The 15,525-nt window shown below is 39.5% G+C and overlaps 4 protein-coding genes across 4 annotated transcripts; 1 reads left to right on the forward strand and 3 right to left on the reverse strand.

Moving 5' to 3' along the window:
• Positions 1 to 9,610: 9,610 nt before the first annotated feature.
• N7484_002515 (NACHT and WD40 domain protein) lies at positions 9,611 to 10,060 on the reverse strand (the record flags this gene model as incomplete). Its single annotated transcript, XM_057112935.1, has 2 exons — positions 9,611 to 9,706; positions 9,803 to 10,060. 2 exons carry the CDS (start codon positions 10,058 to 10,060, stop codon positions 9,611 to 9,613), a joined length of 354 nt encoding a protein of 117 aa, XP_056973075.1.
• Positions 10,061 to 10,439: 379 nt separating this feature from the next.
• Positions 10,440 to 12,249, reverse strand: N7484_002516 (HET domain-containing protein; the record flags this gene model as incomplete). Its single annotated transcript, XM_057112936.1, has 2 exons — positions 10,440 to 10,454; positions 10,510 to 12,249. 2 exons carry the CDS (start codon positions 12,247 to 12,249, stop codon positions 10,440 to 10,442), a joined length of 1,755 nt encoding a protein of 584 aa, XP_056973076.1.
• Positions 12,250 to 12,482: 233 nt separating this feature from the next.
• Positions 12,483 to 12,839, forward strand: N7484_002517 (glycosyl hydrolase family 61-domain-containing protein; the record flags this gene model as incomplete). Its single annotated transcript, XM_057112937.1, has 2 exons — positions 12,483 to 12,546; positions 12,646 to 12,839. The coding sequence occupies 2 exons, from the start codon at positions 12,483 to 12,485 to the stop codon at positions 12,837 to 12,839; spliced, it is 258 nt and encodes an 85-aa protein (XP_056973077.1).
• Positions 12,840 to 14,441: 1,602 nt separating this feature from the next.
• N7484_002518 (MBL fold metallo-hydrolase) lies at positions 14,442 to 15,296 on the reverse strand (the record flags this gene model as incomplete). The annotated part of the gene is made up of 1 exon (XM_057112938.1): positions 14,442 to 15,296. The coding sequence occupies one exon, from the start codon at positions 15,294 to 15,296 to the stop codon at positions 14,442 to 14,444; it is 855 nt and encodes a 284-aa protein (XP_056973078.1).
• Between the last annotated feature and the right edge of the window lie 229 nt (positions 15,297 to 15,525).

Genomic DNA, 15,525 nt, shown 5'->3' on the forward strand with positions numbered 1-15,525 from the left:
AACCACCCTAACCTAAAGATATAGTTAAAGATATAGTCAAAGATATAGTTAAAGATGTAGTTAAAGATGTAGTTAAAGATGCCATTAAAGATATAGCTAAAGATGTAGTTAAAGATGCCGTTAAAGATGCAATCAGTTAAAGATGCTATTAAAGATATAGTTAGAACGCGTTTAACCCCGTAAACACCTTTAGGGAAGACGCGTATAAAGACGCGCTTAGAATAGATATATAGCCCGTAAAGCTAAATTAACTAGCTAATCGGGGGCTTTTGCCACCTTCTAAATACTACTATATATTCATTTTAGGAAATAGAGATATTAGAATACCTAATTAGCGTTAGAAGAGTTAGTTTCTTATTATTCTACTAGAAAAATCACCTAAAAAAAGAGAGGCATACTCGTTAATCTTTTAAAATCTCAACATTTCGGCCGAATAAAATGCTGGTTAAAGATATACGTTAGAATATAACATTTAAGGCTAATATTATAGATTTTAGAAGGAAAGAGATTTTTTTAGCTAAATAAATCCTATTTAACTAGTAGAGAACGAAAATCATAAAGGTAGAAATATATATTTCTACTATAAATACTTTTAAACTAACCTAGGGGCGGCCCCCTAATGGGCTTAGGGGCTAATTTAAGGTATTTTTCTATTTAAATATATAGAATTAGTAGCTATCCGCTAATTTAATTACCTCTCTCTTCCTTTAAAGCTTTAAAGTAAATATTATAACCTATATTTTAAAATATAAATTTAGAAATGTCGATTTTTCTTCTCTAAAATTCTTAGGGACATTAAGTTACTGAAGAATTAGACTATATAGGACTTCCTATAGGACTAGCGGGTAGCCTACCTAAGATCCCATAATTAGGCTATAGGTAGCGTAGAATATAACGTGGAATGCTATATAATCTTCTAATTAGAGCTCTTAGTAGCTTAGGATATCCTATATACTCTACTAATTAGAATACCCTTAGAAATTAGCTAATTTCCTTTTATAAAATATCTATAGCCTACCTTATCTTATCTCTTCTCTAGAACTATCCCATACGCGATATTCTAGACTAGTAAATAGGTTTAGCTTATCTCCTTAGTAAGCTCTCTTTTAATTCTTCTTTGAAATATCTTAGAGTACTCTTTAAAACCTCTTTTTTCCTATACTCGATTCTACCTTAAAGCTCGTGAATATATTAAGTTTTAGTTAATTTTCTAACACTAGTCCTTCTTTACTAGTAGGGAATAAGTTATATAAAGATTTATTTACTTATCTTAACCCTCCCTCTATAACTAAAGTCCCTAATAGCTAGAGATCTCTAGTCTCTACGTAGATTATTAATTTTCTATCACCTCTACCCTCTACTCCTTAATCTCTTTAATATAGTAGACCTCCTAAGTAGAAGGTTTAGGTTATCTAGACTAAGATAAATAAGACTAAATTTATTTAGTAGTAGATAGAGACGTAACCTTCTAATATATAGAAAAAGATGCACTAGGACGCTAAACGAACTTCTAATATTTAGTAAGACTTTAACTAGGTCGCGCACCATACTATAGGTAAGCTAAGGGTTCTTTATCAGAAATATAAAAGGACTCTCCCTTACCCTAATATTACCAAAAATAGAATAAGTGCTTTAAAACAATATTTATCCATAGGGGCATATAAGCGTCTAGCCTATAAAAGGCTATAGTAAAAGGATATCCTAGGCTCCTTTAATAATATAGTAAGTATTAGAAATCCGTCCTAGTTCTTTAATGAATTATTTTAGCCGAAAAAATACTATATTACTAACCTATTTCGCTATCTAGGACTAAATACTATCCCTAATAAAATGAACCTTTAACTCTAACTAGTAGGAATAGATATAGGTTAGGCTACTTATAAAGTTATCCCTTCTATTCTAGTTTCTAGTATACTAGGATTTTAAGGACCTAATTATAGAAGCTTAGCTCTTAACTTTAAAACCTAAGCTCCTCTATCTAAGGATAGCACGTCGTCGCCTTTAGATAATAGTGTAAGAAGACTAATAGAGGGTATTATTAGCCTTACTAAGTAGTGCGAAGCTCTCTATTATACTTAACTACTAGACGTCGCTATTTATATAGGCCTTTATAGCTATTACTAGATATTTTATAGATATTGATTAGAATTTTCGTGAGATTCTTCTAGTATTTAAGCTACTTTCTGGGATATATTTTAGTAAGAACCTTAGTATGGTGGTATTTAAGGTCCTTTAAGATTATGATATTATAGATTAGGTATTAGCCGTCACCACTAATAATGTGTTAAATAACTCTACACTAGTTAAGAACCTCTAGTAGGCTATTGACTCCCTTGAACTACTAGTTAGCTTAATAACGCTAATTATATAGATTCCCTACCTCGCTTATGTGATTTAACTTAGCCTATGTGACCTTCTTAGTGCTATAAAGGTTAATCCTATAAATAATACCACTAACCGATAATAGTTAGAAGACTAAGAGAAGGCTTTAAATGTGTATGATCAGTCTTAAGGAATATACTATATACTTTTAAAGGTAAGCTTCTACTCTTATTATGCGTTTATGGGATATAGTCTAAACCATACTTCTTATTTTTTTAGCTAAAAAAAAGTAACTAATTATCTTATTAGATCTATAAATTCGCTGTCTATATCAACGTGAGTCCCTAACGCTAAGAAGCCTTTATAAATCTTTAATAAGCTTATCTAAAGCTTATTCTAATCTAGGATATCTAAACTTACTAGAATTCAATATTCCTTATACTAAGATAAGTAAAATGTCTTACGCTAGTCTTTAATTAATATTATATAGACTTTCTTTAATACTAATTTACCTTAAATATAGAAGAATAGAGATAGATTAACTACCTTCTCTAGATTACTAAGCTATTCTACTACTAGATAAAAGGGTTATTAAAGAGTAAGGAAGTCATAATTTATAATGTTTTTAAAATTTATAACCTACTTTTTAGGCATTTTAAGAAGTTAATTTATTAGCTTATTAAGAAGAAGGTATAATACCATACTTAATCCTTTTCTATGACTAACCTTTCTATAGATAGTATAGAAGTAAGAGATGCTTTATTTACTTTAAGCTAGAAAAAAGAAGCTTTCTATCTATTATAATAAGATAGAGGAGGTCTATAGCTATCTCTTTATAATTAGGATAATTCTTGCCCTAGAGAATAAGCTTAAATTCTTCTTAGGAATAGACTAGGTAGATAATAATTATAAATAGCGGGAAAAATATAAGAACTCTTTATAGCGATACCTTCTTAACTACTAATAGTAGCTAGCCTCTCTACCTTTACTAGTAACTACCGTTAGCTAGATAACTAGTTAGTTTAGGGGATTATTTAGTAACTCTTAGCCTTAGCAAGCTAAGAAGCTAAGCTCTAATAATAAGCTTATAACCTACCTAAATCTTAGTATTTTACCTATTTTCTTAATTTACTAGCTTATCCTTAGTCTAATCTTCATATAGGATAATAGACTAAATAAGATCCCTATACATACTAGCGAGACCAGTAGCGTCAATTCCTAACTCTTACATGGCTAGCACGAGATATCTTCTCTATTCTAGTAACTAGAGCTGGTATAGAACGTCTTTTTAACTCTACCCAAGATATATGCCACTACTAGCGTAGGTCTCTTTTACCATCGATAATTTAAGCCTTAATGCTATTTTGGTATACATTAAATTTCAAAGTTAAGTAAGATAAGCTTAATTTATATAAGTAAGTCTATACTTGTGAAGAACTTAATGAGATTAAAGAGAGGCGTGAAGCTTCCTTTCTTAAGCTTAATAGGATTAATCTAATTAGTGATGATGAAGAGGAAGACTTACCTAGTCATTTATAACGTCCTATCTAGCGATCAAAGCAACGACTAAGCCAGCGATTAAGCCAATAACCTCTTAGAAAGAGATAGAGATATAGCTAATCACTTTACTCTATTCCAGATGATGAAGATAACGAAGAGAATCCTACAATCTCTCTACCAGGTCCTCTAGATCCAGATCCAGATCTAGATCTAGACCTAGATCCATATCTACATTAACCTCTAGCTTTATCTTCTTCTCTATCTCTAGAACCTCTAGAACCTTTAAAAGGTAGTAAGCTAGATCTTCCACCGCAAAAAGGAGAGGTAACCCAGTCCTAGATGTTAACAAGATTCCAAGGTGAAAAGCGCCTAAGACGAGAGGATTCTATGTTCGTTAGTAACTACTGATTTTTTTTTCGGCCGAAATACTCCATGTACTTAGTCCATATCATTTTATTTAGTTTTAAATTAATTTATGTCATATAAGTACCATAAATTCAAAGTAATATAGGACTTAAAATTAAAATTGAAATTAGATAGAACCAAGATTAGTACACTAAATTATACGTAAGTAAAATATAACCAAAAAAACCAAGAATCTACATTAATAATACACGTCTAAAAAGGGTAACTGTTTATACTATTTATAGGCCTATGGGTATTCCCATTTCCTAAGGTAGGCGGGATATACCCTCCTAGTCCCGCCCATGGGACGGGATAAACCATTTTTGACCACCACGCCCCACTCCCATAGGACTAGTTTTTATGAAATTACCTATGCCACGGTCTATCCCACGGTGGGAATCCCGCGGGTTTTGTCCAGGTCTAGCTATAACTAGTTATATCCTAATATAAGGTTAAACCCTTATATATTAACTACTTTAAATATTCTTATATATTTCTTCTTATTTCCGTCGCTATTAGCGAGTTTAAGTATGATTCTATAGGCTCTATATAACTATATTTAATGCCCATTAATCGCCTCTATAATTCTTAGTTTAGAGGGGGTATCTAGTAGGTTCTCTTTTACCTATCTCTGGCTAATGAAACTCTTCTACGCCCTATAGTCTATTAGCGTGAACACTATTCTACTGCTCTTCTTCGCGAGAAAGATCTCCGCTTCTACCGCTAGTGCTAGACCTATTATCTACTTATTCTTAGGGTTAATACCTAGTGCTACCATAGTAAGGAACACTAGGTAAATCATTTTTTTAATTACTTATCTATCTAGCTATTTATATCTAGTTTCACACCGTCGCTATAGCACTTAGATATATAATACCCTCGTCTCCTATAGTTAAAATACCTAGGAACATAGCTATTATACTTACGCTTCTCCCCCTATCCTAATAGATATAGGGTTAAGTACTTATCAACGCGCGGTTATCCTCTAGTATAGTTAAATCCTTCTACTCCCCTAAATCGTATATTCTACGTTAGGTCTTTACTAACTTTACCTCTTTTAATAGCTATCTTCCTCGCTAGTAAGCGGGATTCTAGTAATTAAAGGTACTATAGTATTACTTTATATATATCTCCCTAAACTAGGTGATCCACGAGTTCGTCCTATAGTTCTTATACTACTAATATTACTAGCTTTTATATATACTAGTACTTATCTAGTTATACTAATAGGGACGCGTGGATATTTATTAGGTATACTAAGAACTCTATTATAGACTAGTTATATCTCTACTTAGTCCTATGCTATTATCTAAGCATAGATATATGGCGTGTTATAGGGTCTATAATAAGATTATGACACTAGTCACTAAACTCCTTCTAAGTAAATTTACACTCTAGGTCCTTCTTTTCTAGTTCTTTTATATATCTTCGCTATTATACTCTTAACTTACCTTCTAGGTATATTAACGCTTAGAGTACCTATCTATGCTACTACTTAAAGTAGGCGTTATACTATTTAAAGTAAATATCGAGTCCGCTTTTAAATAGATCCTATTCTTTAGTAGTGCTAGTAGTAAATAGTTTAATATACTTTAGTACTACTAGGACCTTTTCTTTAAGGTCTACTAGCTTAGGTTTCTTCTATATTACTTCTACGTCTAGTATTAGTATATTACCCTACTCCTAGTCTTACTATTATTATATACTTATAGTTAGTGCTAGAGATAGTATTCTAGACCTAATTAGTATAGTCATTAGACGCTATGCCTCTAATCGCCCTTATTCACGGGTATTATAGGCGTTCTTACGTTCCACGGCCTCTACTTTAAGTTCGTCGATCTCCCTCTAGGTAGCCGCTGCTTCCCTTTAGTATACTAGAAGGATCTTAACCTCTTCTAGTTTATATACTATAATAGTAGTCTTTAGGACTTACTCTATAATCTCTCTTAAGTTCTCTACGGCTTCCTATATAGATTATTTATTCCTATATCCTATTATAGTGGCATTCTCTAGCGGTTCTACTTAGGCTCTTACTACCTTAAGATTTACCTACTCTAGGCCGAGGTTCGCGTTAGGGGCCTCTCCTATTAAGGTTATACCCTCGGTTAAGGACTCCTGCGCTCCTAGGTAGAGAAAATCTCCTACTCTAGTTTCCTCTTATTGCTCTTCTATAGGGTTATTAGGTCCTTCGTGCCTTATTATATAGTTACGCGTGTTATATAATATATTGTTCTTCGCGAGTTCTTCGTGTCACTGGTCATATCCTTAGTAAGAAGTAATTATAATATTAAGGCATAGGCCTTATGCGGTTGGATTAGATATAAGTAATAACACGAGCTATAGCATATATAGTACTATTATTATATTAATAATATAATTACTAGAGAGCTCTCCTGGATCTCTCCCGTGAGCCTACTTCTGTTATGTAGCTTATCTAATCAGTTACCCAAATATATCAGAATAACCTTTCTCCAGCATCTCTAGCTATAGTAGCAATCAGAAGTGTTCTCGTGCGTTTATACGCCTGTTCTCTACCTCTTATATGGCTCTTCTATAGACGTGTCGTAATAAGAACTAAATATATCTATGGTAATAACTATCTTTATATATCTAATCCATCACATCGCTTAATAAGTCTAGGACTTATCGCTCGATCTATTCTAGTCTCATCGCTTAATAAGCTATACTTATCGCCCGATAAGTTAGTACGTAATCCTTTCCTAGGATCCTTATTTTCCTAGGATCCTAAGCTCTATAGGATCCTTTATATCGTAGGATATTTATAGTTATTAGTAACCATGGTCTATCGTAGGGTATTATTAATCCTAGGATACCCTATATCCTAAGAATCCCCCTTTTGGTTCTAAACCATGGCTTATCGTAGGGTATCCTTGATCGTAGGGTGGAACCTATCATAGGATCCTTCCCGTTACTAATAACTATGGTATATCGCAGGATACTCCTTATCTAGCGATCTTACTTATCGTGCGATCGTCCATTTCTCAGGATAGCACTAAATCGTAATGACCTTTAGTTATCACGTATCATATATCCTGTTATGAAGAGGCTATGGTTCTTTAAACCATGCCTTACACGTGACCTATACGTCGTCCCATTTATCTAGGATAATTAGGTATAAGTACCCCACAGGTAGTGCGGCCCCCTATAGGTCCGTAATAATAGTGCGCCTAGAGTAGAGTCTATAAATTGGTAGGCTCGTCCTTATCTATAGGATTAGAGGCGCGACGCTAGTTAGCTATAGCCATAGCCACGCGCTAAAGCATATCCTAGGCCTATTACTACTATTAGGAGAACTTATATATAGGGCTTAGACCGTTATAGGGCTACTAGCTCTAGGCGAAGAACATAAGCATATACTACCAGACCTAGGCGTGCTTAGTCACATAGTCACGCTATATATATAGCTAGAGCGGCTTAGGCGCGGCGATCTCTTTCTCTATGCGATTAGCATCGTAATAGATCATATTACCAGCGAAGGATATCGCCCACTAGCTAATCTAGGCCATATCCACTATTACATCCTAGATAGCTTATAAGGGACCCTCGCTACTCTAGTAGCCCTTATAGGGGTGGTTAGTTAGCTAGCGTAGATACTAAGGCGTGATACTAGTAAGGTATCGAGGCTACTTATTCTAATAGAGCTAGGAAATTACCTTAGTGATATCGTCTAGGTAGATATAGTCCACGCGATTAGGTGCGAACTTAGCCTAGATACTTAGAGCCTAGGTACGAAAGTTCTATATACCAACCTCACTTAGTAGTAAAGGCTCGGGCTTATAGTCAACGCTAGGCTTACGCACGTGAATATATCTAGCCGCTTTACCCTATTTAAAGAAACGTTAGTAGTAGACCCACTCTATAGCCTAGTTAATAAGCTACTCTCGGGCATAGCGCTCGTCTAGGGCTGGTTTCCTACTATTCCTATATAGAGAGAATCTATGCTCTTAACGCTAATACTAATATAATATATAGAACGTTCGGACTATATACTTATATAACCTCTCTTAGCGGCACTAAAATCCACTCAAAAATAATAGTAAGCCTTCCACGGGAATATAGAGCGTTAAGGGTATAATACTTACCTTGTCCTATGCGAGATCTTACTAGGGAGGCTAGGTTTATATCTAGTTAGTGATCTATTAGACCACGGCGGGAGCGATATAATATAGCTACTTAATAAGGTAGCTCTTAATCTTAGCTAGACGGACCACGTACTAGCACTACTAATAGATTAAGACCTAGAATATAGTATTATAAAGGAAAAACTACTAGGGCGTCGAGATTATAGTTAATATATTATATACAAAGATATATATTCACGTCGACTAGGGAAAGGTTTACGTTTTAGGATGAATAGAATCGTAATTACAACATAATAACTTGACTATAGGTAATGAAAATATCTAAAGAACATCCTACTAATTACCCCTAAAAGTCCAGTCCAGCCAGAATAGAGATAAGGGCGTGGATAGGTCGAGTCTAGTGGTTATTGATATTCCTTATGATATGATATTGGTGCGCACCCCATCAAAACTATCTCTTGGTTTCTAATCCCTATAACTACCTTTAAACAATATTCAATATTGCTTAAACCCCACTTATTGATGAAAGAAGCATTGATCTATAAACTAGCTATCTTTGAACTGAACCGCCCATAATTTGGCCAGAAATCCGAGGTCTTAGTGTAATTGGTCTCAGGGTACCAGCCCCACTTTTTCTGCCATACTGAAGACTTCCACCCTAACTGATCTCAGCCTCGATCCAGCAACCCCCATGGGATAGATATATATTAAAGTATTCACCATCGATTATATATTAAATCTCTAGAAGTATTCTCAGGTTTAGTGTTTATAACATTCTTATCTTTTCTATCAGATTTATATTATTCTTTTACTTATTCCTAGGGAATAAATCTCATTGAACCGTTAGAACTCCCTATAATTAAAGACCTCAAAGATTTTTGACGGGGCGGGATGCGGGCTAAAAGGACACGCACCACCAGCGACGGGTACACGCAGAACGGGCCAATCAGGATGTTAAGAAATGCATTAGGGGTCGAGTGCATTTAACCACTATAGTATAGATCCTGACACTATCCTCTGGCTATCTGGCGAGAAAGCCACTGAGTAAACGGAACTGGAATGACCCTCTAGGGTGCGCAGCTCGGCGCCGGTCTGTGCATCCTAGAGCTTAATAGTGTTATTGCTAGACCCTGACACGATCCTCCGGCCATCCGGCGAGAAGGACACTGATTTAATCTAATTAGAATGGCCCTCGAGGGTCTGCAGCTCTGCGCCCCCCCAACTTCTGCACTGCGAGTAACACAGGCAGCTAGCTAGGTTGTTTATTGCTGAAGATTCTTCTAATAATACTGTCTGTTGGGGAGAACACGAGTCCAGAGCAATAGACTTGAAGCGGAGCTATGTTGATCGTCTGGAAGAACAAATCGGTAACCGTCCTGTAAGAATTTGGAAAACTCTACATCGGTCTGATTTTGTAATGTATTCAGTCGGCCTTAAAAGCTAGGATTAAGGCAGTTAAGGTACGGACTCACCACGGCCTTTGACTGAAGAGTACTGATAATACCAACAGCCTCTGATGCAAGTTCCATCAAGTCTATTGCCTCTAGCCAATGAATGAAATGCTTCTTTAGGAAAGAGGATACGTCTTTCCCCCATTCTTCGGTCCTAACCTTCTTTAAATGGTACATCCAGTAGCGGCAGGGATATTCCAATGCCTGCGGAATATGTTGCCCAATGACTTGGTTCGCAATATCTTCCCGCAGGGTCCCGTAGCTGGTTAGACCGCACATGTTATGTTTCAGTTCAGACCTTCAAGTGTTGTGGGGTTCGGTTAGTTGTCTTTGCTTTGATTCTGCGTGGCGTGGCCGCCCTCAACTAACTGCCTGAGTATTAGTTCACCAACCAACGATCAACTCTGTAGATTCCAAGAATATTAAAACATACTCTGACATTAGCCTACCCATATTTTTTCACATCTTTCTATATTAAAGGCCTCCCCGTGCATTATCCCATGTATGTAGCATTCTCCAATAAACTCCCATCCATCCTCAACTGGCGACAGAATCAAAGGCACTTTGCAACCCAGAAACACCCCCACCATATATATCCTCTGGGGCTGAAGAAACATGGTACCAGGGACCAGTGCAATATACTTCATACTGGTAATTCCTATGCCCCAGTCGCCTGAAAACAGATGGGGTGCTTGTTCCAACATCAAGAGGGGAGAAGTGCTAGTCACCCTGTGAGCATCATCAGAGCATTCCTCGACGTCCTCACTGTGTACTTCGTGGATGTTTATGCAGCATAGAGTCCTCAGTAGTTGATAAAAAACAGTGTACAAAATCAAGAAAGTTACGAACGTCATCTCGGAGCGGAGGGCGTTCGCTAAAATGTAGTTTCGCAGTCGATGAATAGCGCGGTTGTGACCATACTGGTTCCTGAAATTGTCATCCGCCTGGCCACAGCACATAGTTTGTAGCAACGCTTCCTTTACTGTTTCTCCAGTTATGTACATGTCGTCTGGCTGTTGAGAGATCAACCGGACCCAGGTCCCTGCTGCCTGCAGCAAATGATATGTGTGGCGAATGAAGTCTAGGTATGAAAACTCGAATCCCCTCGGTGCGAGTGCCGGCGCAGCTTTTGGCACCATAGAATTTGTACTCAGCTCTATCTTGTCTGTAAAGTGCCCATATAGGCACAGCCGCTCCTGGTCGTCCGAAAATGATGGGGGATAACGGAAGTAGGGTCCGGAGGCTGAAAACCCAGCGAATTCCTGTTCCTGCGGAAGACCTTGCATTCTTAGAGGCATGAACGGTTTTGAGACACTCCAATCCGGGACCCAGGAAGGTAAATTTGAAAGGGCAGTCCGAGTGTAGCCCAAAGGAATCCGACATGCACCGAGGAGGTCAAAATTTTCGCTTCGACGGAGAATCTCCACAGCGGCATCAATATACACCTGCCGGTCATCCAAACCATAGTCAACGTTGACTATGGGCTCTTTAGCTAAGCCGAGGACTGCGTAAACCTTATCCTTTCGATTTGTTGCCAGAAAGTCATAGTATCTGAAGAGAAGGTGGTGTACATCCCTCTGGGTGAAATTGCTGTCCGCGACTTCCTGACGCACTAGCTCAATCCGATGGACCCTCTCAAAAAGGTTCCCGTTGATTTTTGTGGCAAGCCCAGCCTCTTTAGCATATTTCAAGGCGAGAGCGAAATCTTTCCACTGGACCGCAAACCTCCCACACCAAACCCACGCTTCACGTGAGACGGCAACCTCCTGTATTATCCATATGCGTCGGAACCACGGTCGCATCATCAGTCTGAAGAAGCTCTCTACGGCGGGATCTCCAGAGCCTGAGATGGCGAGATGCTTTCTTAACTCCAAAGGGGTCATCTCAAGGCAGTTTCGACGACCTGTGGATGCAAGAACCGCCGGGATTTTGAGCAACGAGTAGGTAGGCGACAATGGGGCCCAAGTCTCACCATCGCTTTCGCCGAGCCAAATATTCACCCTCCTGGCTTTTTGATAAATGTGACTCATCATTTTCACTTGCTTTGATCGCTCTGCATTGTCGGTCTGGTTGATACAGATGGCGTCTATCCAGAAGGGAACAGCAGTTTGCTGCAGACGAAACAGCGCTGATTCGAGATTTGCTGACACTTTGAATATTCGATCATTGCAGATGACCGTTATGGTGGGTATTGGGTCGCCCCAGGCGTACGAGAGTGCCTCGTATATCGGCTCATCGGTGAGACGGACATGTTTCATTTGACATCTGATAAAACCCATGTGTCCTTCTTCATTCTCAAATTCCAGCAGACGAATTGTATCTTCTGCGTCAAGCGGTTCATAGCAGTATTTTTCAACGGAAAATGTACATCCACGCTCCAGAAAACCGTTATGGCGTTGGAAATGTTGGTGAGATTCATCGATAAGATCCTTCGCCTGCATGAGAAGTCGATAGCACTCGTGAGACATCTTCGCTCTTTTAATATAGTAGCAGGATCCCTCGATTAGGTGCTTTACCTGTTGAAGGAGCCGATAATGCATCAGAGAGTTGTCATCCCGTTCAAGATACTCACTCGTGCGTTGAAGGTGATAATCTGCCTGCACGAGTACCCGATAACATTCCAAAGACAAGTCGTCTTTCTTTAGATATTGGCGCGCTCCTTCAATAAGGCGCTTGGCCTGATCAAAGGGGGGTATCCATCATGAATAAGAACGGAGGCCATATTTTTTCCTTGATAAAAAGCATAGTCCCTGGGATACATAAGGGTGAGAAAGCCCCTCTTTCTCCTGTAGCTGAGCTTGCTTACATTGGGCAGATTAGCTAAGCGACTCGGAGCGGGTTAACGTATTTCACCACCTACAAAGTCAAAGCCGGCGACACAATCGGCTTCGGTCTCGATTTCGGCGCTACAATCCAACACCCAGCTCCCATGCAAGTCTACCTCTCAAAAGCACCAGGCGATGTGAAAGACTACGATGGCTCCGGCGACTGGTTCAAGGTCTACGAGCTGGGTCCTACCGAGCGAGTCACCACCCGCCAATTCCTGCCCATGCGCTAAATAGAAGGGTCTATACCAACGAAATAACTGCATTTCTATATAAAAATTAATTACTAAGTGGATTAGGACATGGAACTCTAAAATGTCCTCGAATATGACAATTAGAACAGTGGGGGGCGCCCGTACGCGCGGTCCAACTGCAGAAAGCATTGGATCTATAAGAGGCGCATTTTGAGCTTCATCGACCTTGTCTTTATGCTGAAATCGCTCTAGGCCTTCCTGAATAGCCATACCCTCTGCGATAGCTAGCTGCCTAGTAGAGTGCTTCCGCTTTGGGCCTTTCCATTCATTATCAGCTCGTAAATCACGAATTTCTTGACGTGCAAGGGTTGCCTCATTTAAAGCCATTTCACTGCTTTTAATGATCTTGTCCAACCGTAGCTCTAATGAAGAGGTAGGACTCTGTGAGCCATATTGTATGCGCTTCTGAAGCTTTCTTTTCACTATAGATTCCTGCTTCTCCAGTTAAAGATAACTATTAGAGGTAGGCTATATCTAGACGCGCCTATAAACTTAATCGAGGTTATCCATTCACGATTTCCAGGTTGTAAAAGTGGATAGCGCTAACCACTAGTATCCGCTCTTATAATAACCTTCGCGGTCGCGGTTAAACCCATCGCGAAGCCTATCTCATCAAAGTTATAGATATCGTCTTGCTTAATCCCATACTCAAGAACTGTCTTTTGAACCAGGTCAAACCAGCTATTAATAACTTTAGGGTCCTCGCATTTAGCACGCTTATAATCGTAGCGCCTTAGAACCTTATTTTAAGTTCTAGGTGTCGTTTAATAAAGTTCGTAACCCAGTTTTTTGCCAACGGTTTAAATTAAGGTTGTTCCACGAGTGGCAAGTAAGAGATTAGCCATTTCTTGCACCATAGAAGGTCGTGACTCGTGGGGCCGCTCCACGTATAGCCATAGATATGACCCACTACTTAAGCGAATTCTCCTCGATTTCAGTCAATTTGAACGAATTTGCGCGTGATTCGACGCGGTTTTGACGTCCACGAAGACGTGCGTATAACGTTGTATGGGGGATATCATATATAAGCGCTGCTTTGCGAATTGAGAGCTCTTTCTGCGTTTCAAGAGCCTGGATAGCAACTAAGATTCGTCCTTCTTGTTCTATCAATTTTTGACGATTTTGAGAGCGAACTGGTGGCATGGCGGGTGGTTGAAGAAGAATAGTCTAATTAATTGACGCGTTTTGGTTGGGGTGTTCCGGCCGACCGGGTGTTCCGCTCGCTTGTGAAATACGTTAGTCCCGTCCAGTATGACTAAGCTCCCACGGGCACGGGACTCTAGAATTTAGTAGCTCCCACGGGTTTTGTCCAGGTCTAACCCCCGCACGGCCACGGCGGCGTGGGTGCGGGAGCACGCACCGACAGCCAATCAGGGGGCGAAGAAAGCCAGTGAGCCCCTAATTCCCTTTAAGCATAGAGTATAGGTTAAATTGAAATCTTCGCTTTTGAATCTAAGGGATCTATCTAAATAAACTTATAGGTAGAATGGTCGGCCTCACGAAATTAGAGGAAATAGACGAAACGAAACAAAACATGAAGTAGAAAGAGGTCTATACGGCCGCAATATTGAGGATTCACAATCAAAGAACAACCTTAGGAACGCCAGGAACTGTCCAGCACACTTTGTCCTGAAATGCCTCCTGGGTGAAAACCTCCAGTAACTCCTCCCGGCCCTCCTTAAAGTGATCCCACGATTCAAAATGGATTGGGATCATGACGTCGACGCCAATATCACGGGCAAGCTGAACAGCTTGTTTACCGTCCATTGTAATCTGAATAGGGCCAGTTGGGAACTCAAAGGTGGCATTGCCCAAATTGAAAATGCCTGCAGTAATGTGCCATCTCTTTCCAATCTCTTGCAGTTCATCAATATAGACAGTATCTCCGGAGAAGTAGATTGCATTAGGCTTGCCAGAAGGATCAACACCAAAGGAATCGGTCTCTAGGACGAATCCCGTAACTTCTCCAACTGGGAAGTGCTTGCAAGGGGTACCAGTGATTCGGTACGTTTTTCCTCCGATACAAGAAGTCACAGTCTCCCAGGGGCGAAGGCCAATGACTCCTGGGCGTGGGCGCAAGTTGGAGGCACCGTCCACGGTGGTAAATACCTTTCGACCATCCAGCAGCTTACGGCCTTCTGGGTCCAAATTGTCAAGGTGATCCTCATGGCTAAGAAGCACAGCATCGATAGGCGGCAGCTCATTGAGCTGAAGCGCTGGTCCTTGCTTGTTAACAAGGTGCGGTGGCGGCGGGATGCTGTCAAGACCGTACGGTTTCAGGTCCATTTGTTCCCAGACCGCGGTCGAGTCATACTCTGTCCCTTCGATGGCCCCGAAGAAGGGATCTGTCAGGAAGTTGACTCCATCAATATTGAGAATGGCAGTTGCAGTGGTGATATGTGTGATTGTAAGGGTTGGTTTGGATGTTGCTGCCATGGCTGTGGTAAGAGCAAAAGTCGTGGATGTAGCCTTTTGATACTGTGGATGTGATTCAATGGAATGGGATATTAAGATTCTCCGCTCAATGGAAACCGAGGTTTAAATACTTTGCTTTTTTGAAAATGTTAGAAATTCCGTTTCATCCTGCTGATGATGTAAGTTCGGTTCATCCCACCCGCGGAGATAAAAGTTTCAATTTTGCCACGAAAATGGAGAGAAATTTATA

This window comes from Penicillium longicatenatum (assembly GCF_028827895.1).
Source record: "Penicillium longicatenatum strain IBT 33135 chromosome Unknown contig_2_segment0_segment0, whole genome shotgun sequence".
Taxonomy (NCBI): domain Eukaryota; kingdom Fungi; phylum Ascomycota; class Eurotiomycetes; order Eurotiales; family Aspergillaceae; genus Penicillium; species Penicillium longicatenatum.